General features: G+C 33.2%; 1 protein-coding gene across 1 annotated transcript in view; it reads left to right on the top strand.

Annotated features, from left to right (window-relative positions):
* The window catches only part of LOC130614228 (CCR4-NOT transcription complex subunit 1-like), a 35,607-nt gene extending 12,404 nt beyond the window's left edge, over positions 1 to 23,203 (top strand). The window contains exons 14-52 of the mRNA XM_057435651.1: positions 832 to 939; positions 1,256 to 1,390; positions 1,859 to 1,981; positions 2,159 to 2,304; positions 3,826 to 3,994; positions 4,551 to 4,836; positions 7,259 to 7,432; positions 7,517 to 7,829; positions 8,006 to 8,116; positions 8,448 to 8,589; positions 8,723 to 8,870; positions 9,653 to 9,714; positions 10,101 to 10,235; positions 10,511 to 10,690; positions 11,550 to 11,666; positions 11,835 to 11,885; positions 12,001 to 12,060; positions 12,623 to 12,757; positions 12,960 to 13,044; positions 13,151 to 13,269; positions 13,595 to 13,735; positions 13,954 to 14,109; positions 14,938 to 15,078; positions 15,490 to 15,594; positions 15,720 to 15,893; positions 16,407 to 16,613; positions 16,740 to 16,991; positions 17,316 to 17,479; positions 17,587 to 17,740; positions 17,850 to 18,047; positions 18,254 to 18,385; positions 18,930 to 19,211; positions 19,469 to 19,570; positions 20,373 to 20,546; positions 20,835 to 20,987; positions 21,333 to 21,513; positions 21,780 to 21,912; positions 22,434 to 22,568; positions 22,893 to 23,203. Of these exons, the coding sequence (XP_057291634.1) occupies positions 832 to 939; positions 1,256 to 1,390; positions 1,859 to 1,981; positions 2,159 to 2,304; positions 3,826 to 3,994; positions 4,551 to 4,836; positions 7,259 to 7,432; positions 7,517 to 7,829; positions 8,006 to 8,116; positions 8,448 to 8,589; positions 8,723 to 8,870; positions 9,653 to 9,714; positions 10,101 to 10,235; positions 10,511 to 10,690; positions 11,550 to 11,666; positions 11,835 to 11,885; positions 12,001 to 12,060; positions 12,623 to 12,757; positions 12,960 to 13,044; positions 13,151 to 13,269; positions 13,595 to 13,735; positions 13,954 to 14,109; positions 14,938 to 15,078; positions 15,490 to 15,594; positions 15,720 to 15,893; positions 16,407 to 16,613; positions 16,740 to 16,991; positions 17,316 to 17,479; positions 17,587 to 17,740; positions 17,850 to 18,047; positions 18,254 to 18,385; positions 18,930 to 19,211; positions 19,469 to 19,570; positions 20,373 to 20,546; positions 20,835 to 20,987; positions 21,333 to 21,513; positions 21,780 to 21,912; positions 22,434 to 22,568; positions 22,893 to 22,971 (5,862 nt within the window). The 3' untranslated portion in view covers positions 22,972 to 23,203. The remainder of the gene's footprint in view (positions 1 to 831; positions 940 to 1,255; positions 1,391 to 1,858; positions 1,982 to 2,158; positions 2,305 to 3,825; positions 3,995 to 4,550; positions 4,837 to 7,258; positions 7,433 to 7,516; positions 7,830 to 8,005; positions 8,117 to 8,447; positions 8,590 to 8,722; positions 8,871 to 9,652; positions 9,715 to 10,100; positions 10,236 to 10,510; positions 10,691 to 11,549; positions 11,667 to 11,834; positions 11,886 to 12,000; positions 12,061 to 12,622; positions 12,758 to 12,959; positions 13,045 to 13,150; positions 13,270 to 13,594; positions 13,736 to 13,953; positions 14,110 to 14,937; positions 15,079 to 15,489; positions 15,595 to 15,719; positions 15,894 to 16,406; positions 16,614 to 16,739; positions 16,992 to 17,315; positions 17,480 to 17,586; positions 17,741 to 17,849; positions 18,048 to 18,253; positions 18,386 to 18,929; positions 19,212 to 19,468; positions 19,571 to 20,372; positions 20,547 to 20,834; positions 20,988 to 21,332; positions 21,514 to 21,779; positions 21,913 to 22,433; positions 22,569 to 22,892) is intronic.
* Positions 23,204 to 23,210: the final 7 nt, after the last annotated feature.

Genomic DNA, 23,210 nt, shown 5'->3' with positions numbered 1-23,210 from the left:
CAGAGACGAATTGAGACGATTTGAGACGAATTAAGAAAATTCATAGACGAAATGAGACGATTCGGAGACGAATTTGTTTTTAAAATATGATATTCGGAGACGAATTTGTGACTATCAGGAGACGATATGAGACGAATTAAGACGGTTAAGACACTACAATGTTATCACAAAAAATCGTCTCGTATGAAAGAGTTAAGACGAACAAAACAAATTTACAAGACGATTTAAAATGAGCCGAATTTAGACGAAATTTGTGGACGATCCCTAAGTGATTCGTAAATCCTGACACGACTCCTAGCATTGCTCTACATAGACTGTACCATCGTAACTAGCCACTCATTCACACCTAATTTTCTCATAGCCCACCAAATAACTTTACCTGGAACAAAACCAAATTGCATCTTATCTATATCAATTCTTTCTCTAAGTAACCTATCAATTAAAATAGATTGTTTTAAAGCAATGTATGTATGTACTAAACGATGTATGTATATTGTGTTCTAAAAATTATTGTGTTCTGAAAATTATCCTGCAAGATAAAAATTAGGCTTTTTTATATCATAGCACTGTAAAGTTTGTTTTTATATTTTTAATTGCTGTTGTTTATGAATTCTATACACTTTGCACTGAAAGTATTCTTAAGATTTTGTCATGCTGGTTACTATTGATTCAACAATACGTTCTCCTTACCTATTTATCTTTTAGCGGTGTAAATATCTCTAAAAAAATTGACAGGGATCAGGCATTACCAAAACAAATGCTATTTGATATTGCAAAAATAAAGAAATAAAGAGTACATTGTTTTTACTATACTATATTTTTGATTTACAGTCAACATGGCGTACTCTACGCAATGATCTGGTTTCGATGCTGATGCCGCTGTTTTTGATGAATCATCCAAACTCGATGAGTGTTCTGCATTATGCCTGGCATGGACAAGTAGGCTGTTGTTATTTTCCACACTAATTTAATAAGTGATCAAATTAATGACATGCATTAGTCACTTTTAATTTTCCAAGAGTACTTTAGTGAAAAAAAGCACTGTCCACACAAACAACTTTTAAGACAAAATGTCTAATTACATTCTAAGCATTAGCTAAAATTTGTTTAAGTGTACAAGGAGATGCAGAGACAAATAAGTCTTAGAAATAGCAGATAGAGATGCATATTTATTTGTCTTTTAAATAAGCCTATTGATGTCAGTGTAACATAATCTTATCTTTTGGTTATCTAAGGACAATTTATTTTAATTTAGGGCCAATCTCCCACCATTAGACAGCTTGTAATACAAAGTATGGCTGATTGGTATGTCAAAGCAGACAAAATGGGTGATCAAGTAGAGCAGCAGACTAGATTGTCACGCATATTGGATGTTGCTCAAGACTTAAAGGTATGCAAATTTTTCATTTATTAGCTAGGAGTTTAACTAGGCTAGTTTTGATTCTTCTACCAACAATTAGAAAAAAAACAGGATCTTGGAAGAGTACCGTGGAGAAAAATATGGCTAAAAATAAAATTTTTACTGGCATGGTCAAAAAAGCCTTTTTATTTTCTTGATGTTTCGGGTAAATAGTTTTACTCATCAAACAAACATAATCCTCACGCTTATTACCATTTCATTGCACTTGCATGCATGTTAATAGAAAACACATACTTCGCTCTTGTAACCTTTCCACATCAACTAAAAATTTGATTTGCTTAGTTGCAGTTAATTTATATGTATCAGAGAATATTTTTAAAAGTTGGTTCTATTACCGTTATAATGTATTTTTACCAGTGAATAAAACTTCTATCATGTGTGGTCTAAGACCCAGAATATTGTGTTTATGAAAAAAAATGCTCTTCTTGTTTTGTTTAGGCTTTGTCTATGCTTTTAAATTCTTCACCATTTTCGTTTGTGATTGACTTAGCAGCTCTTGCATCAAGAAGAGAATATTTAAAATTAGACAAATGGTTAACTGATAAACTTCGTGAACATCAGGTAAAGTATTTTTCAATTAGAAATTACCTTATATGATTTAATAATAATTTGCCAGGTAAAATTGTCTCTAGACACCATGGTGTGAGAATAATGGATTTTTTTTCAATTGATATTTTGAACTGTTGTTATCTTATCACTTGGTTTTTTGGGGGTAATAAGACATCTATCTAATTTCAGGAGCCATTCGGTCAAGCTCTTGTTGGTTTTCTGAAGCGTAGATGTCCACAGTTATTTGGTGTTCTTGATAAAGACTTACCGAAGGCTGTTCAACTTCCAAACGAAACAATTACAACAACACTATCATGTTTACAAGGACATATTGGGTAAGAGAAGCATCTCTGTTGGTTGACTTATGAAATAAGATTTGTCTCCTCTCACCATTTTAAGCTATATGATAGCAAGACAAAGATGTAAGGAGATCCCTAATTTTCACAAAAACAAAAAAATATCAAGCAAAAAAGTTTTAAAGAAAAAAAAAGAAAAAAAATAAATTCTCGTCCCATCTGGTGAAAATATAATGAGCATAGAAGATAATCAATGATGTTATTTTTTGTTGGTTGAATGTCAGCAAGGGGAATCGATAACGTTACTTTACTTAGGACCACTGTTGTTAAGGCCACTGGAAGTTGATTCTTTGTTTATGGTAATTTGTTGCGATAAAACTTAAATGCGCGATGCGCTTATGTGGTTAACAGAAGTTAAATTTTTATATGATTTATACCAAAAATTAGCTAAAATAGTTATAATACAAGCGAAAAACAAGACAAATTATTGTCGTGACACCCTCCTTCGTTATGTACGCTAGCTAAACTGTGATACAGTCAATACCATTTAGGAAAAATAATTAATACAAGATAGAATACGCTTGTCGTAACACCCTCCTCCATTATGAATTTAAAGAAAAGGATTTTACCGCTGCGAAAGACTTTAAATATTCTCAACTAAACAACTGTAGTCTGAAAAAGAATTTGCGCTTAAATTTAGATCTTCCCGTAAAACTGCGCAAAAAACATTACCAAAAATTACCAAAAGTTATTATTTTTGAACTTCTCAAAGTTCACTTTTTAGTGTTCACAGCAGACTTAGGATCTTATGTTATTTAGTTAAAAAAATCCATACTCTTAAAATATGCTGATACTTGCTGATGTCAACACAGCCATTTTTCTTGAATTTCTTGACCTTTGTGTGGCCCCACATGGATTATTTAGTTGTGGCGGCATGTAAGAGAATGCTACTAACAAATTTTAAACACTGTCCACTTAAAAATCAGCAAATTTACAGCCTGCTGTATTGACCATTTTCAAGCATATTTGAGCAAAAAATGCCTTTGTTTCATTAATTTTGTTCACAATTCTAGTTTTACTTAGCCTGATGCTGCAAGCTTTGTAAGGTTGCTCATAGTGCGGTAGTGTGCACAGAAGAATGATTTCATTGCAAGTATGAAACTGAAAAAGGATGTTTTCGTAAATGTATTTTTTACTGCGAAATTTATTGCGTACATGTCAGTTTCAAACCTTTTGCTCTCTTTCTCCTTTTATTCAAATTTTGAAAACTAAAATCTAAATTTATATATATAATAGAGGAATCATAGGCTTTTTGCATTTTTGTTTTAGCAATTTTATATTTTGTTTGTGAATTTTATCTCAAGAATTCACATCGGTATATTTCTTGTTGAACCTTTTATGCGGTACTTGTCTTTGGCAGTAGTATTTTTATTTAATAGTTATTTTACATTTTCTGCATTTTCTTAAAAAAATCACTTCTAAGTTAGTCCTTCTTCTGAAGAGTAGCTCCCTTTATCATATTACAATACTCTGACCTGAAAACTTCATATCTATTTATAGTGCTTTTGGAAAAGAAATTAATGAGGCTGTCCAAATGATGTTAAACAGTCCTTTCATGAAAACCAGACCTGGGAATCCCCTGATAATGCCACCAAAACGATCTGATGGCTCTACAGCATTTCCAACATCATCATTAAGTGGGTTGAGTTCTTCACCAATCGGTAGTCAGGTGAGTTGTATAAGAACAAAAAAGCTGTCTGAGCTTGTAATTAATCATTTAGCAGTTCACATAAATGTTCCTATTTAAAAAGAAAGTAATAGTTGTCATTCTATTGACTTCTCAAATTACAATGTATAGTGTTTTTAAATAATGTGTAACATCTTGTCTTCTTTTGTATATATAGTTTCAAATTTAGTTAGCCTGCTTGAACTTGTGTTTTATGTGCTTATTATTGTTGGAGACGAAACTCAGTTTTCTGATTTAGGAGTAAAAGAAGACTAATAAAAAAATTATTCTTTATTTATGTTATTTTAATTTTTTGTTTATAAGAAGCTCTATATTTTCTAAACAACTTTGCTTTAATGTGTTTATCTAAGTATCTATAATATAGTAGAGGAAGTGGTCGTTGTTTTGTATCAAAACATGTGATACAAGTATCTTGAATTTTTACGTTTCTTGTAAAATTTCTGTTTTTATTTCAACCTACACCCTCTTATATGAAAAAAAAGTTTATTTTTATCAAACTGCAATTTTTTTTATACAATGATTTTAATACATCTTACAGCCTGATCCATTTTCATCATCTGTATTTGGTCTGTCATCAGCAGCATTCAATTCCAGTGTAAATACTTCACAACTTCCTGGTTTCGGTGGTGGTGGTTTAAGTGGATTTGGAACTGGATCTTCTTTTAATGGCTTAGGTGGATTGGCGTCTATGCAAGGATCAAAAGCTGGACCTATTGGTAACTTGTTAGCCAGCTCATCAGGTGCAGCAGGGACTATTGGTGGTGGTATAGGAAGCACATCTTTAACGCAGAACCCACTTATTCCACAATATAATTCAACGCAAGGTAACTCACACCCTGCTTCTTTATATTTGTTTTTGTTTAAAACAGGGTAAAATTAGGTTTTAATAGACAAACAAAATTTAGGCAAATTTAAAATTTTTAAATAATGTTGGAGATAACTTATAGTGTTAGTAGCCCTACTTATTCCACAATATACTTCAACGCAAGGTAACTCACACCCTGCTTCTTTATATTTGTTTTTGTTTAAAACAGGGTAAAATTAGGTTTTAATAGACAAACAAAATTTAGGCAAACTTAAAATTTTTAAATAATGTTGGAGATAACTTATAGTGTTAGTAGCCCTACTTATTCCACAATATACTTCAACGCAAGGTAACTCACACCCTGCTTCGTTTTTTTTTTTTTTTGTTTTTTTTTTAAACAGGGTAAAATTAGGTTTTATAGACAAACAAAATTTAGGCAAACTTAAAATTTTTAAATAATGTTGGAGACAACTTATAGTGTTGGTAGCCTTGCAACGAATGATTTGAATTAGGGATCAAGCAATCCCTGCAGTGTTGCAAAGTCCAAATTAGTGGTCAATCATGCAAGTCACTCATTTTTTGTTGCAGAATAGATTTACTTACTAAATATTTGCAGTTCCCAATGAAATGTGACGTAATAAAAAACACTTGCTTAGGAATTTGTGCACTCCAACCCTAATAATTTGTATGAAGCCTGTACAACCTTTATCACTTGTCAATCACAGAAGAAAACTCTAGAAAAAGGAGTATTGAAGCTGGTAAATAACAATAAATACCTGTCTTAAGAAAAACACAGCCATCACTAAAGCTATGACATAAATCAAACAACTTTGACTCCACATAAACCTCAACCTCGTTCTCACAGCACCTTTCTAGCTCTCTCATATCAAGAAGAGCACAAAAAGTTCTGGGAGCAGGGTAGCATGGTAACTGTTTTTAATATCTATCCTCTCATATCAAGAGGCAATTATTTATAGAAATTTCTAGAAATGGCCAACCAATACTACTTAGCCCAAAATTTTTACTTTAGCAAGGTTGTTGGCCAAATAAGCAACGTCGAAAACTTTCGGCAAAGTCTGCATTATGAAACAATCTGCTCCACAACCCTGAAATGTCTAAAAAAAACGGAAAAACTACTTCTGTAGTTTTTGGATCTAACCAAAAACTTTAGTCCTAAGTCTGCTATCAATTTTCACAAGTTCAAAGTGCGTGTTATGTACATAGAAACAGCTTACTCTATTTCTTGTGGTTACAGGATTTGATATTCCGCTTTACCTTGCAATAATTTCCAGAGTTGCTTCATTTCATCATGCCCAGTTATGTCCAAAAAAAATTAAAGATGTGCCGGTTACGAGGTTGATGAAAGAGCATATGTTTGACAATGAGGTTTTTGTAAGGGATAACATTGATAACTACCCAAGTTGTTTTTTTATTACATGCTACTAATCAATTTAAAAATCAGTGAAAAATGTTGTTTTATTTTTTAAATAACAAAAAAAGTTTATTTTTAAAAACGTTTTTAATAAAAATAAAAGTGTGTTTAATAAGGTTACTAAGAATGATGGGTTGTTTCATCAATTCCAGTGAGTATGTCTGGTCTTAGTTTCTACATCAATGACATATCGCATTTGCTACCCAAATTAAATATATATTTTTTGATCCTTTTATGATATCAACTTATTTACATTTATTTGTTTGCATTAAAGGATCCCTTTAAAGTTGCATAAAGAGGGTTTTTTGGTCCAATACTCTGTATTTATTCAACATTCCAGCATGCGAAAAGGTCTAGTTAAGATTGTATTCTTCATACGCTTTATTTATTTGCTTGATTCTTATCAGTTGCATGTATCATATTCACTGTTTCTAAAACAATGAAATTGCAAATAAAATTTTGTTAGGTGTCAGATCTATTGAATGTGTAGTTTTTTTCCAATTTCTGTTATCACTTGAAGGTTAGAAGGCTAATCTATCAAGACTATTAATAATTAAAACTGCAGTACTCAGTTTCATGTATTCATATCAATCTTCAGCTGTATAATAAATTTGGTTGACCTAAATTCTTTATATAAAAATAAAATTGAAGGCAATAAAGGGTGTCATAAAATAAGTCATTTACATTGTGAAAATGAGATTGTCAATTCTTTTGATTATAATTGGCCAATAGGTATTTGTTCATATGGCGACATTTTGAAACACCAATATTGTATAAGTCAGCCTCATTCAACAAAGTCTAACACAATTCCATTTCATGTATGTGAAGGAATTTAATATTTAAAAATTTTAAGAGCTGAAAAACAACCTTTAAAACTGAGGTTTTTACTTTTCATATTTTTAGTTTGTTCTACACAAACTTTCTTTTACTAGCTCTTTTATTTTGAGAAGATGTAGGTAACTTTTTTCCAGTACGCCACATTTAAACTTTTTTGCTTGCTCTTTTTTAGGTCTAGGTTCCAGCAGCTTATCAGGTACTGGTTTAGGCAGTATGTCTGATGCATTTTCAGCACGAAGAAATAATCCTTTGACAAATCTTGGTGGAAGCAGTTTCTCTGCTTTTAACCAACCATCATCTGCTACGCTGGCTGCCCAGAACAGACAAGCGGATCGTTTAAAGCAAGGTGCTTATGAAGTTGTTGTTTTTTTCGAATAGATTGTACTAAATTTTTTCAATAAAGTAAATTAACTTTTAATACTCCTTGAAGCTGCTGCTGCTGGCGACATCTCTGCAGTTGTACCTGGAATGGACCAAAACTTTTCCAAGGAAGTGGATGATGAAGCAAACAGCTATTTCCAAAAGATATACAACTCACCGCCCAACCCAACAATGTCAATTGAAGAGGTACTTGAGATGCTAAGAAGGTTTAAAGACTCTAACGACAAGAAAGAAAGAGATGTGTTTTTGTGCATGCTAAGAAACCTCTTTGAGGAATACCGATTTTTTCCACAATACCCAGAGAAAGAACTTCATATCACAGCATGTTTATTTGGTGGGATAATTGAGCAAGGCCTAGTAACGTAAGTACTTATTGATGATCAAATGTTATACCTCATTTTCTACTGTAATTTTAAGTGTTTTTTTTTTTTGCTTTAAACCAACAGTAGAAATATATGATATCTTTATACTAGTGAATCAAAATATTCAGTTCCATTAACCTATGTAATTACTGTTAAGTTTATACTTTTTATTCCAGCTACATGGCTCTTGGAATTGCACTAAGATATGTGTTGGAGGCTTTGCGAAAGCCACCTTCTTCTAAAATGTACATGTTTGGAACAACAGCACTTGATAGATTTAAAGCCAGGTATAAATCATTGGGTTTCCTAATTTAAAGTTGCTTATTTATGCTTTTAATAAAAGTTAAATCTAAGTTTATCTAAGTTTACCATTCACATAAAACATAAAAAACTTTGCCTTTTTGATATCAAGATTTACATTTTTAAGATTCCGCAGGCAACTTAGGCAAGAATGGAATCTCATTGCTTTTAATTTTTTGTTAATAAAAGGGATGCTTATGTAAAAGAACACTTATTCCAAAAGTTATTTTTTATATAAAATAAAACTTGTCAGTAAAGAGAATTTTTTACGCTACTACCATTTTGTGTGCAATAATAATGATGCACAAAAAATTTCAGGTTGAAAGATTATCCTCATTATTGTCAACATTTGGCATCAATTCCTCACTATAAAGAATTCCCGTCTCATCTGGTAGAATATATTGGCTTTGGACAAAGGAACCAGGAACCTCCAAGTTCTGTCATTAGTCGAAGTAATATGGTATGTGTTTTGTTTCATTCCTTACTTAAAAATTTTGCAGTGAATAATATTTTATTAATAATATATAATAAATTAATATAATTTTAATAATAATTCTATTTAAACTTTGAGATTCTTTATTGTTCTGTTTCAGACCAACTCGCCAAGTCTAATTGGAAGCATTTCTTCAGTGGGAAGAATGCCAGGTGTAAACACACCAACAGATTCTGTAACACCTCCACCTCTTGCACAAGGGCCAATTCCTGTCACCACTGCAAAGTCAACCGCCACTACTAACACAGGTATAGAAAATTGGATTAAGAATTTTCCCACACCCTCTAATTAAAGTGAACTAGTGCTAAATAGCGTTACGATTATGTTCTGTCCAGTGTGAACGTTTCTTTTTTCTCTTATTTTGGTGCTACTTAGTGGCAGTAAGAAAAGGGTAACAAGTGAAATACATCATTTGTCACAAAATTTTAATTACTTTTAATAATTTTTTGAAATTCACAGTAGTGTGAATCCTCAGAAAATTCACTCAAGGTAACAAGAGGGTTAACTTTTAGCTGGCTCACATTTTCTTCTGTTATGCTTGTTCCTAAGCAAAAGTATCCATTTACACTAAAGTTGATAGTGGAATAGAACTGTGTCAGAAACTGAACCCACCATCTGTTTGGAAGATGTAAACTTTCTACAACTAAGGTATCAGTTATAGCAATGTCTGAATTTTAAATAAACATGCAAATTTATTTCCTCTTACGCTGTAATGTTGTTGTTTTGTTTTTGTTATTATGTTGAGTGTTGTCACTTTTCTTTTACAGATCACGCAAATTAATTATGTGTCAAGTGTTTGTTGAGACTTCATTGAGCTTGAAAAATAGCCTTTGAAATGTTTGAGGAGTGTTTTAAACATGAATAAATACAAACTGTAAAAGTTTGAAAAAATTAAGTCTGAAAAATTATGCAAATATAATACGACTTCATGTTTGTATATAAGTCTAGTAAAAATTTTTAATGTAAGTATCTTTTTTAATATATTTCCTTCTTGATTTAGACCTTTTTTTATGAAATTTTTTTTTTGTAGTATCAGTTACATCTTCCTCGGCAACAACATCGACTGCAACATCCTCTTCAACTAAAAAAGAGGTATGCATTTCTTTTATCAATATCTTGTTCTCATCTCTTTGTTTTTTGTACATAAATATCTTTTATATTTTTTTAAAAGGTTTTCTCCTTTTCACAATATTTTTAAAAAATTGTCATAATGTAATGAATCTGGACGCTTTCACCTATCAGTAGTTTTGGTTCTATACAGGGATATTTATGCAGACTATGCCAAGATGGTCTAGTTTGTTCTTTTCAAATCTTCTGAGTTTTCGGTGGTGAGCTAACATCCTTGTCGCCTTGAGAACTGTTAACGTCCTCCTAAAAATTACTTTACGTGTTATTTTACGTAGTCACAAGACTCGTGTGTTCATATTTTCACAAGACACCTAGTGCATAATGTGGCTATACATTATCTTCTCTATTAGCTTTCGATTGCCACAACAAACATAGACACATTGCTAGATGCTACAGAGGGAGAGATGAGCCAACCTAATGAAGGGATACAAGATAAAGTTCACTTCATTTTTAACAACATTTCTGCTACAAATTTAGAAGTAAAGGTAATGTAATTATTTGATGTGATTTTATTTAAGAGAATCCTGTAATTTAATGTGACCCTTCATTAGTTTTTAATCATGCACACAACTTGAAATAACAACATTTTTTAAGCTACTTATTTTTCATCAAAGTTGTGGAATATTAAATGTTGTTGTGTTGAGGTGATATTTATAGTGGTAGCCAAGATAGCTCAGTAACCTAAAAGGTGTAATGTGGTTTTAAACCATGGTCATATTGTGCAGCATGGTTTTCACATTTTTCGTGCTTTTTTTGCTAGGCAGCAGACCTGAAACAGGCTATACAGACCGATTTTAATCCTTGGTTAGCACAATACCTTGTCATGAAACGAGTGAGCATCGAACCTAACTTTCATCACCTGTACTCAGATTTTTTAAAAGCTGTTGCAATTCCAGAACTTAGCAAACTTGTTTTAGATGAAACATATAGAAATATTAAGGTAATCTTTTCATGTTTGATAGCAAATTGAACCCACCTGGCCACATAAGATCTGACCCAGTTTTGGGCAAGACTATAAAAACTCTCTGAAAATAATTCTCTTTACTTTGCGATATTCGTGTAGCGTAAGTTACTATGGTTAATATAAGTACAGTGGACTCCTACTAAATCGTACCCTGGATAAGTTGGACTGTCTGACTAATTTACAATTCCCCTTGAATTTTGTTTGTTAGCTGAAGTTGTACTGTGAATAAGTCGTATATATTTTTGAGTCCCTTTGACCTAAAAACTCTGCTTAACTAGGACTTTTAACGTACAGAAATAGTGAGTTTTTATGTTTTACCTACAGAAAAGTGAAGCTTTAAATATTAAATTTTTTTTTCACTTGAGCTTTAATAGTTATATGCTTTGGTCGTTGACATAACTGTCCTCTTAATTACTGTTAGAAAAACGAGTCAGTCTAAATGGGCGAACTTGTATTGGATTTAAATCCCTGACATCAGATGTTTGAGGCTTGGATTTTAGCAATTAAATTTTATAGAAACTTTTCTTTTTTTCAGTTTAAACAAACATTACATAAAATATATTTCTGAGTTTTTTTAACTGTTTTGAATATTAAGGGCGGCCTTTAGTGTAGTATAATATAATTCAAACTCAAGCATTGATTTCAAGGATTTATTGCAGAAATATTTTTCATTAATTGAGATCAAATAATGTGATAGAAAAATTAAATTTTGGGGGAAATGTAAGCAATTTTAAGGAACGGTTTTATGTTTATTAAAGCTACTGTAATTGTCACACTTGCTGTGTGTTTAAGTTGTTGTTGTTTTGTTGATAAATTTTTTGTTCCTTTTTATCAGGTGTTGCTTCGCTCAGATAAAGGACCTGCAAACTTTTCTGACAGATCTTTGTTAAAAAATCTAGGCCATTGGCTTGGAATTCAAACACTGGGAAACAACAAACCAATTCTTTATAAAGTATGTCATTTTAGATAAATTAAAACTCTCATTTCCAAGATTCGTGTATGTGTTCATCATTAGGTCATCTAAGCACCATAAAAAGTCTGTGTCAATGTTAATGATGTTTCAGGGATATCTTTGTATTTTTTGTTGTCGATGGCCATTAACTAATTTTGTATTTAACAGGACCTGGAAGTTAAGTCTTTGATAATTGAAGGATTTTTCAAGGGACAGCAGGTAAATAGATTTCTACTACACACTAGAAACACACCATGCTGTATAATACTGTTTTTAAAGTTTAGGCCAGCTTATTATGTTTACCGTACAACAGGACACACTTTTTTGTGTTTAGGAGTTGCTCTATGTAGTTCCATTTGTTGCAAAAATTTTGGAAGCTTGTGCAAAAAGTCGGGTAAGTGAAGTGTATGTTGTGCGTTTTTCCCTGACTTATAGGTTTCTTCCTGAATCGTGCTATTCTGTGATTGACTCTCCATACCGAAGAAGATTAGAATTTCACTTTTTTTTTTTGAACCCTTTTCACACACACTCAGTATATTTGAAGTACTTTTAAAAGAATATGTTCTAACAAATGAAATTTAACATAAAACAAATAAACAAATTCACTACAGGATGTAAGGAATTTCTAAGGAATATACCCTCAACTTTTCTCTTTGATAACTCCCCTCAGAACGGTTTTATTTCACCGAAAATGCTATATTCCGAAAATATGACATTTTTTCTCTTTCAAAAAGCTAAAATGTGTGAACATGATATCATTGTTTTGGTAGACATAATATGTTTTCCTTATGTTATCCCACTTCTATTATTTTTTTGTAATTTTTATTTTAAAATTTTTTACAAAACATTTGGTTATTTTTGGTTATTTTTTTCCAATATCCTTGACATGAATTCGATTGCATAAACACTTTTAATTTAAATGTGCTTTTTAATTAATTTTGTTGCTAATTTTTAAGGTATTTAAACCACCAAATCCATGGCTTATGGCGACGATGTCTGTAATGGCTGAGCTACATCAACTTCCCGATTTAAAACTAAATCTGAAATTTGAAGTGGAAGTGCTTTGCAACACGTTAACATTAGATTTGAAGGTAAATGGTTTTTTGCTAAGATAAATTACTAAATTTATGTAAAGTTCTATTTATTTTGTATTACTTAAATGGACATTTTGTGCCAATCAATGAAACACTGTTGCATATTTAGAATTGAGCTGTTTAAAAATCTTATATAATTTTGTTCGTCTATAAGCTTGAAAATTTTTCTCATTATTACCTGGTATTTATATGATTTTAGTCCATCCAACCAGCTGATTTACTCAAAGATCAAGATATCTTAAATAAGATTGAACACCAGTTGACTCCTCCTGAAAAAGATAAAGGTATAATCTGTTTTTTGCAATTTAACACTGTTTAAAACGAACACTGGTCAAAAGTGATAGTTTGTTTTATTGTTGTTTATTTAATTTGGGCTGTATTTTTTTTCAGGTGGCAGTAATGCAGAGCAACAGTTAGCAATGGGACCACCTGTGCCCATGTTCTCGTATCATGACATTACCATTGGTGCTCTACAATGGCTTGCACCTCACATACAAGTCAATCCAAATGTAAGTATAGTATTACTATCTCGGTTCAGTTGGTTCATGTCAGCAAAAACTTACCAATTTCCTGCCTGTTTGATTAACACGTTGATATTCACATGGGCAATTGCCGAGTTTTGGTGTGAATGACAAATGATATGCTTTTACCATTCCAATATGACAAAACACCTTGAACTGGTGTTGTAACAAAAAGTTTAATGAATAGAATTTGAGGGATTTTCTTAAGGTTTAAAACAATATTATACCCAAAGATATTATATTGTTTGAATTTTCTGTAAATAATTGTTCTCGTTGCATGCATCAGTAATGAGATTTTTGTTTTGTTTTTCAGATCCCTCTATTGCTGCAATATCCTCACTTGAAACAGAGCATTCGGCCTGCCATTGAAAGAAGTGTGCAAGAGTTGCTGTTTCCAGTTGTAGAAAGATCTATTAAATTATGTCTTACCACAGCTGAAATGATTGTGAAAAAGGTAAATTTTGTTTGTGAAATACAATTCATAGGAAACAAATGTAAAAAGATAGATTCTTGTAACTGCTAAGTAAAATATTTATAAAAATTGGGAAACTGATTTTTTAAAGGGCTCTACTGGGAAAGCATTCTAAATATATAACACAGGGGATTAGGGGGGTGTTTTTTTATTTATTTAGTTTTCGTTTATGCCTTAATATGGTTGCATTTACTTTTTAGGATTTTGCACTGGACCCAGAAGAGACGCGGTTAAGAACAGCAGCTCATCACATGATTCGCAACGTCACAGCTGGCATGTCAATGATAACATGTCGAGAACCTTTGCTGGCTAGTCTGACAAATAACATCAAAAGCAATTTGTTGGCGACACTAAGGGTAAGGTCTTTACATGCAACTTGCCGTCAGAGCTCTTTTATTATGTAACATATTGAGGACCAACTTATATTTTTAGTTGGCTTGTCAATTCGTAATCTTTTATTGTGTGATCTACATCTTGGATTCGGTTCTTGCCTCTGCACTTACGCAGAAGTTCTAAAAATGTCAACTTGTGTGCTAAATAAATTATATTTTTCTCATATTAAAGCACTAGTTTGTCTGATTATCTGTTACATGAAGGTTTTTAGTTTTCAAACACTGTTGCACATTTAGAATTGAGCTGTTTAAAAATCTTATATGATTTTGTGCTTGTCTTGCTTGCTTGAAAATTTGCTTGAAAAAGCTTGAAAATTTTTTTATCTGTTACATGAAGGTTTTTAGTACTATAGGTAATGAATAAAGGTCTTAAGATTAAAAATATTACGTAACAAGGTGGGTGGGAGGTGCTAGATATGTTACCATTCGTTACAAGGGGTTGGGAGGGGGTGTGTAAAAAAATACCGAGCTTGGGTGTTACGTGATTATTGAATGGCCTCTTATGCATAGATGCAATGATTAAGATAAAATATAAGATCAGATAAATGTAATTAAATAAATAGTTCTGTTAAATGGCTAGTTAGTAGTCATCTTTCGATTTTATAAATCCTTTCCAAATTTGTGAAAGTATCTAATCTGCCTCTGAAGTTTACCTTCTTTTAAATATGTTACTTGTAAATAAAAGATTCTACCCTGCATAACCTGCAGGAATAGATTTTTCAAAAGAGAGTCTTGTTGTGAAGTCCCAAAAGTAAATAAAAAGCAGCTTTATTATTTTTCTTTTTTTTTTAGAATGCTAATGCGCAACAGAAAGAACAATTGGAACAAGTAGCCCAAACCATTGCTAACGACAATTTGGAATTGTGTTGTGTCTTTATTCAAAAGACGGCTGTTGAACGAGCTTTGCATGAGACTGATAAGCGTTTGGCAACTGTAAGTTTTTTACATGTAACTTTCATGCGTGCAAGAAATTTTCAACATCTCTGTTTTGTTGAATGAAGGCGTAGTTATTTTTATCAACCTCCTTTATTCCATTGAGTAAAAGAATTTAGAATATCAAATTTGTAAAATCAAGAATAGTCTGGTCAGAAATTGCCAAACGACGACTTAGATTAGATATAAAAGCACTGTAAATTAAGTTAGTATGTCGGGTGAGGATGCAAGGATTATGAACTGTATTGTCTAAGATAGGTGTTTCAAATATTGACCTTACAGCATTCATTATGTCGAAAAATACCTGAGAATGCACAGTTTTGTAATACTTTTTTCGTGTTAAGGACCAGACAAATTGTCGAAATTTAATTTTGTGGTAGATTTTTATGGCTTTATTTTTATATTTTGCAGGAATACGAACTGCGAAAGCATGCCCGTAGTGAAAACAGACGATACTGCGATCCATTCGTATTGACTTATCAAGCAGAAAGAATGCCAGAGCAAATCCGCTTAAAGGTGCGTTTCTTTTTGTTCCTGTAAATTAAAGCAGCGTTTCTGCCAATTGTAGATTCAGCCCTAACAGTGATGCTACTTCAGAATAAGTTTCCTGTTAACTTCTTTCTATTTCTTCTGGTAATTAGGTTGGAGGTGTGACTGCAGCACAGATGACCGTGTATGAGGAGTTTGCTCGCTCCATACCTGGATTTGTTGCTCCACAACCTGGCCAATTAATTGAACCGTTTCCCAAACCCATACCAGAATCTCAACCCACGCTACTTCCTCAATCTGACGTTCATGTTAATGATACTCACAAGGTAGATTCGGTTAATAAACATTTTTTAATTTTTTGGGTTGGTAATAGAATTCTTTTGCTTCATTTCTAGATATCAGTTTTTTTGTTCGTAAAAAATTAATTTTAATTTAACTTGCTTATTACTGGTAATGTTGGATATTTCTCCATTATATAGATGACTTGTCAATGTGTACAAAAGTTTTTGCAGATTTTGTACATTCGTACACCTTTAATATGGGATAAAATGGCTATTATTGAAATTCATACGGATTTTTTCGAAGCGAAAGATTCAAAAGGCACTGAATTCAACTTTTTCAGTTATATTCTCAATTATTTATTGAGTTCTGTGGTCTGTTGTTCACAATTTCTACCGAAATAATTGTGCATGTCCATTGTTCTCAAATCATTACGTTGTACATCATTACAAGTTACAACGTCGTACCAACTGTGCGTGGGTCTAGTAAAGTAATTTATTTCGTTGATTTAATTCATCTTTGACTATTGGCTATTTCTTTACATTCAATTTCACTTTCAGTCTTACATGCCGGACGATGTTGTACACATTCTGGGAAAATGCGCTGCTGAAATAGAACAGCATATCCACCACATGGAACAGCAAGTTCAACAAATGATGCTCAACCCCGCTGCTCAGCATTTGGCACAACTCCATAACTTGCTGGACATGGTTGTCAATGCTCGTGTGACCAGAGATAACCTCTCTTCGTTGAGGCTGATAAGAAAGGTAGGTACATGGTCATACATGATCAATTTAATTTCATATTAGATTCTTTCAGCCGTCATTTGACAGCATCATACGTTATGGATTCTATCATGTTTAATCTAATTTTTTTATTTAATTCACTTTTAGGCAGTTGAAGGCGTTCTCGAAACAGTGCTGCCCAACGACACCGAAATGGCGTTGCGATACAAAGATTGTCACCTAATAGTACTGCGAGGATTCCAAGATCCTCGTGGATATGGACCTCTCTGGACAGCTCGACAGGTCTTAAAAGTCCTTGCTGACTTGCCTCCTGAAGTTCGTTTTAATTTTGAAGGAATTGACATTTTATGCAGAGCACATTTGCTAACAATGAGAGAGTTCGATCTGATGTTATCACAGGTTAGTGTCACTGAAACGATGCATATCTACAACAAATTGCTTGCAAATATCAGGGGTAAAATCTGAATATCCACGACTTCAGTCTTGCAGACACACTATTGGGGTATTAAGAATGTCACTCACTTGTAGGCTACAATGTTGATTCTCATCCATTGTCTCTTGTGTTGCTGTTTTGTTCTTTTGTGAAAGCACTTTGCCTTAAAAAATCTCAAATGTAAATGTACATATTATCTAACGTTGTCTTTCAAATCCAAGCTTTCATATTAGCACAAGGAATGGTAGTGACTAAAAAATAGTTACAACTTTCATGTTTTTTGATTACAGTGGATGGATCATGGCCATTGCATTCCAGCATTACAACTTGCTGTTCAGTTATGTCGCTTATACTTGATCGATGAGAAACATAGAACTATAGTGACTGAGGTCGAGTTCAGCAACACTCTCGAGACATTAGCACGTGTGTATCAAAACAGACAAAACCCTGAAGGGTAATGATTTATTTGTGCATATTTGAACATATTCACGTACTCGTCATGTTCAAAGATTTTCCAATGAAATCATATACTTTTAGTTACCAGTTCTCTTTTTCGTTTAGACTTGCGGCGTTACTAGAAGGTATACACGCTAACCAGTCAACTCCTGCCACATCAACTGCAACCGCTAGTGGCAGTTTATTTGGAAGAGCGGCCAGTGGCACACACAGCAGTTTCACACACGATTTTGATGACGTTTCAGGATTGCACGAAAAGGTAGCTAGCGATACATCAAATCATTTAATGTTTCTGTAACGTGGAACCTCTCCCTTTTAAGTACTGTTTTGAAATCATGTGGACATTTATATAAATGTTTTTGTTTCAGGTTGAATATCTTTTACGTGAATGGGTAAGGCTATACCATCACCAAAGTGCTGGAAGGTACAGCGAAAAAGCTTTTCAGGCTTTTGTTCCACAGCTTCATCAGTATGGTATCCTGAAAACAGACGACCTCATTACCCGGTTCTTCAAGTATTGCACAGAGATATGTGTGGATATCACGTACAGAGCATTGCAAGATTATGTAAGAAGAGTTTGATTGATTTGTTTTTAGTGCGTCTTTGTGTCGAAGGCGTTTTGAAATTTACTTAAAAGTTACATATGTGTTAGCTTCTAGTATCTGTAAATATTTTTGCTGTAGCTTGGTTGTTGTTTAGTCTTATCTTAATATTTCAAATTATATTGATTATTACCATGTCAGATAGCAAGCATCTACTTTGCATCTTTCAGGCGCAAAGCCCAACAATGGCGAGAACAAAATGTTTCCCAACAATTGACGCATACTGCCGCCTAATCGCTTTATTGGTGAAGCATTCTGGAGATAACACAAATAGTGTCACCAAGATTAATCTCCTTAATAGGGTACGTGTATTTACGCTTGGTAGATTTCTCTGTCTTGAAAACTGATGTTCTGCTCTAATACCTCTATTCCCTTAATTTTAGCACCCTTTAAGTCTTCATCCGGACGCTCGCGCGCGAATATTATAAGGCACAAAATAGGACATAGTTTTAAACCACTTAAGAGATAATTTATTTGCAATTACTACATTACATTGTGCAAAAAAAAAATTACAAAAAAATTTTTTTCAAATGTCTTAACCAAATTTAGACGGGTTCTTGAAAATCTGGGACGCAAATATTAAAAGAATTAAAGGGCCAGGGTGCCAGAGGTTTCTCATCCGTTTATAACAGGAAGGGCATAAACCCTTTTTTCCCTCTGCATTTAGTCCCATGCACTGAAAATTTCTCTTTTGGTCAAGAAAATGCTGGTGCTCTTGTGTTCCGTGTTTTCTTTTCGTCTGAATAAATTCTGAATAACAGACTTCAATCAAATTTTCTATCCTTTTTTGCAGCAACTACTAATGTGTTCTACTACTTTTATTTTAACCCTTTTATTTATTTTTAGGTACTTGGAATTATCGGCTCCGTCATTGTGAAAGATCACGAATATCGTCAACACGAATTCCATCAGCTTGCATACCACCGAATGTTCGTGATGCTGCTACTTGAACTCAACGCACCAGAGCCTGTATTAGAAGCTATTAATTTCCAGATTTTGTCGTGTTTTGCTAATGTTTTCCACGACTTGCGGCCGTTTAGAGCGCCCGGTTTTGCGTACGCGTGGTTGGAGCTGATCGCACATAGAACATTGATGTCGAAGTTGCTGTTAAATTCGCCCCAACAAAAGGTGAGTGGTTGGAGTTCTTCTTTGCTTTTTTTTTTAGTTTAGCCTGAGAAATAAGAATTCATCTAGCAAAGATAAAATATAGGTTGTTTAGTTCGCAAAGTTTTGATATTATAAAGTAATTGTTAGAAAGGAGAATCGCTTATACTGCGGATGTGAAAAAGGTTAAGATGACTAAATATACGTTTTTTGTGGGATTCATGGGATATGGATATGATCAAAATGATATGACTATTCTGTTTTGTCTCTTCTTGTTTTAGGGCTGGGTTTTATATCACCAGTTATTGATTGATTTGTTTCAATTTCTCGCTCCGTTTTTACGCAATGTGGAACTGGCAAAGCAGACTTATCTTCTATACAAGGTGATTATTACAGCTTTTGTTGTGAACTTTTATCGCAACTTGAACTATCCAAAGCTTTTGTCATTAATAAATCGTTATTTAATATCCTCCAGGTTTCTGCCGTAAATAAATCGTTAATTGAATTTCTCCTGTCGTAAATAAATAGTCGTAAGCGAGTTAAGAAAGCGCAAACAATGACTAAAATGCATGTGTGATAACGTTTAAGTCACTTGACGGTTTTGTTTTCTTTATGCTGTGCTGCATGCCTTAACCTGTAGAGTACCCAGACTTCTTTAAAAAGTCACGATTCAAAATTAATTGAGCCAAACCTTAAATTTCACACCCAACAATTTCAACATGATGCAGATAAAACAACAAAAATGCGTCATATTTAAGTTTTATATACTCTACCGCTCCTGTCAAAAATATCGTTGGAATTTATAAATTTAACTGTGGTGAAGTCTGGGTACTCTGAAGGTTATGTAGAAAGAATTAGATTCCATCAGTATAAAAAATCGATGACATATTTAGACTGTAAACCTAATTCATTGGCCTAATGTTTCGTCATCGTTTTTGATGTTTTAGCTACCGAGTTATAACAGAAATGATTTGCTTTTAAACGTTACGCTCGATAATGTCATGCTAATTAACTTATTCAAATATAATTAAACATGATTCAAAATTAATTGAGCCAAACCTCAAACACACGTGTATATACGATAAAGGTTTTCAGTACAATATTACAATAGTTCAATCCCATTCGTGAACAATATTAGGCTGAACAAAATTAACCTTCAAGATTTAATCACACTTTCTATTATAGGGCACTCTTCGTGTTTTGCTTGTGCTGCTCCACGACTTCCCAGAGTTCTTATGCGATTATCACTTCAGTTTTTGTGATGTGATACCGCCCAACTGCATACAAATGCGAAATCTAATATTGAGCGCCTTCCCAAGAAATATGAGATTGCCCGATCCATTTACACCAAATCTGAAGGTAGGATAAATCTGTGTGATTTGCTTGTTTGTTTGCTTTTGTTTGTTTGTTTGACAATGCTGAGTTGCGAAGAAGTCGTTCTTAATCTGTGTAGCTTTACCAAAGTTTGCATTTTGAAATTTCTTAGATTTGAATCCAAATTTTACTTACAAAAGCTCTGGTGGAGACCTTTTGATTGCTTGTCAATAAAGGGAGCCGAATGCGAACCAATTACTTTCTTTTCCTAATATATTTTAGTCAGGTTTTGCAGTGTGTTCTGTTTTGATATTCTTGCGCTATTTTCTTCAGGTTGATCTTTTGAATGACATTGCGCATCCACCGCGAATTTTAACTAACTTTGGTCAAGCAATCCAGCCAGCAACGTTCAAGCGAGATTTAGATTCGTACTTGAAAACCCGAGCTCCAGTTACATTCTTGTCTGAACTAAGAAGTCATCTCCAGGTAACCGTTTTGTTGTCTTGATGTTTCAGACGTTGGTTTTGTATGTTTTGAAGTGTAAATATGGAGGCCTGGTAACGCGTAAAAATATGTTCTAGTTGCCAACTCTTCGATATTTGATAAATAAAAAACGTATTTACATAAAAACACTTAGATTTTTTTGAAGATAGGTAATAGGGTGGTGGGTCGGGAAAGTCATTTTGCCTATGTAAGAATTTAGAAGCAATCACTGCAAAACCCCAGTACACTATTTCAAATTTAATGTGTTTTGAGCCTTCTTTGTTGATAATGCAAGAGTTATTTTAAGTTTGTTTTTATGACGACCCCTAATAACATTCTCACATTTAGACGGTGAATGAACCTGGAACTAGGTACAATGTACCGCTAATGAATGCATTGGTATTGTACGTTGGTACGCAAGCGATCGCTTACATTCAAAGCAAAAGTGGAGCTCCGTCAATATCTACCATTACCCACTCTTCACATATGGATATATTTCAAAATTTAGCTGTGGATTTAGACACCGAAGGTATAGCTTACGAATTCGGATGACAACAAGGTTTCAATTTCTAATGTTACGCTATTCAAAATAGTTCTGTTTGATGCTTAACATTTTCCGTCAGTGTTTTTTTCTCGTCTTCCCTGTAATTTAGTGTTATAGGATAAGCACGAGCTGGTAAAGTACTGGACCTCTGATGTTTTTAATACCTGTATTAACGTCTTTAAATACTGACCACAACTGTCTCTATCATTTTATTTTAATTTTATCTTCTCAATTTTCTCTTTCTTCCATAGGTCGTTACTTGTACCTAAACGCCATAGCCAATCAACTGCGCTATCCGAACAGTCACACGCACTATTTCAGTTGCACGTTGTTGTATTTGTTTGCAGAAGCCAACTCGGAAGCTATACAAGAACAAATAACAAGGTAAACACGCAGAACAGGCTGGCTTTGTATTATGAAATTAAAAGTGACCTTCAAATTGATCATTCTCTAGATAAAAAACCTAGAAGCTCTAAAATGTGTTTCTACAAATTGTTATGTCTAGTTATAATGCATTGCCCCGTAGTAACTCGTTTTGTTTGCAACGTCTTGAAGTAATTCCCTACCCATCAGTATAAATGATATACTATGTTCTCCTCTATGCCTTTTATTTGTGTTATGTGCTGAAAAACCTAGCATTACGGAGAAAAATTAGAAAAATGTAGGGGAAAGGCAAAATTCTGATCGTTCTTTTCAATGCAAGTGTTTAAAAAATAGTGGCAGACATTCTTGATGGACGTGACTAGCATCTTGTATGCAAAAAAAGAAAACCAATTCTCGGTAATGAACGTAGGGTTGAGGCTAAAAACTGATAATGGTGATGCCATGTTTTGCGTTTGGAAAAGAGTTGTAATTTTTGTTTTCTTGTTTACAAGTTTAAGAAAACTTTTTTTCGTCTTTTATAGAGTATTGTTGGAACGTTTAATTGTCAACCGACCACACCCATGGGGACTTTTGATCACGTTTATTGAACTGATCAAGAATCACAACTACAAGTTTTGGAATCATGACTTTGTTCACTGTGCTCCAGAGATCGAAAAGTAAGTGCTTAAACTATATTATTACAACTATATTATTACAACCAGCGAAGTATGTTATTTGTGTGTGTGAAGACTGGTGCACGACCTAGCAGACTGGATAGGCTGATCTATAAAAGTTTGAATGCTGTAAAAGTCTGGCAAACAACCTTGCAAATTGCATGGGATTTAGCAGAGCTGTGAATATTTGGCTTCCTTATTTCAAGCAGGTTCTTAAATTTGTCCCAGTCTTTTCTGGTAAATAGGTATTGTAAGATTAACAACCTGTTTTTCTGAACTTTTGCGGTTTACGTGTCACCTATTTTGAATTTTTATGTAATTGTGTAGGTTGTTCGAATCTGTCGCTCGAAGTTGTATGCAACAAAAACAACCCTCTTCAGGGAATGGAAGTGAATCAGGAGATTAAATGTAACATGAACAAAAACGATATGATGATGGAGGCGAAAAAAAGCTGTTTGCGGAGTTTGTTGTTGTTACGGAGGACAATTTTTGTATTGTACAAAATAGACATACTGTTGAAAAAACATTTTTGAATATGTTGATATATATTTGAAATTTAATATTTGATGAACAGAATTATTATTTTTTTGTTCTTACGATGTATTTTATAGCAGACGTTTAAGTAGTAATTGTATTTCCTCCGTT

This window comes from Hydractinia symbiolongicarpus, chromosome 11, assembly GCF_029227915.1.
Source record: "Hydractinia symbiolongicarpus strain clone_291-10 chromosome 11, HSymV2.1, whole genome shotgun sequence".
NCBI lineage: Eukaryota > Metazoa > Cnidaria > Hydrozoa > Anthoathecata > Hydractiniidae > Hydractinia > Hydractinia symbiolongicarpus.
This window is presented reverse-complemented; position numbering and strand designations above follow the sequence as displayed.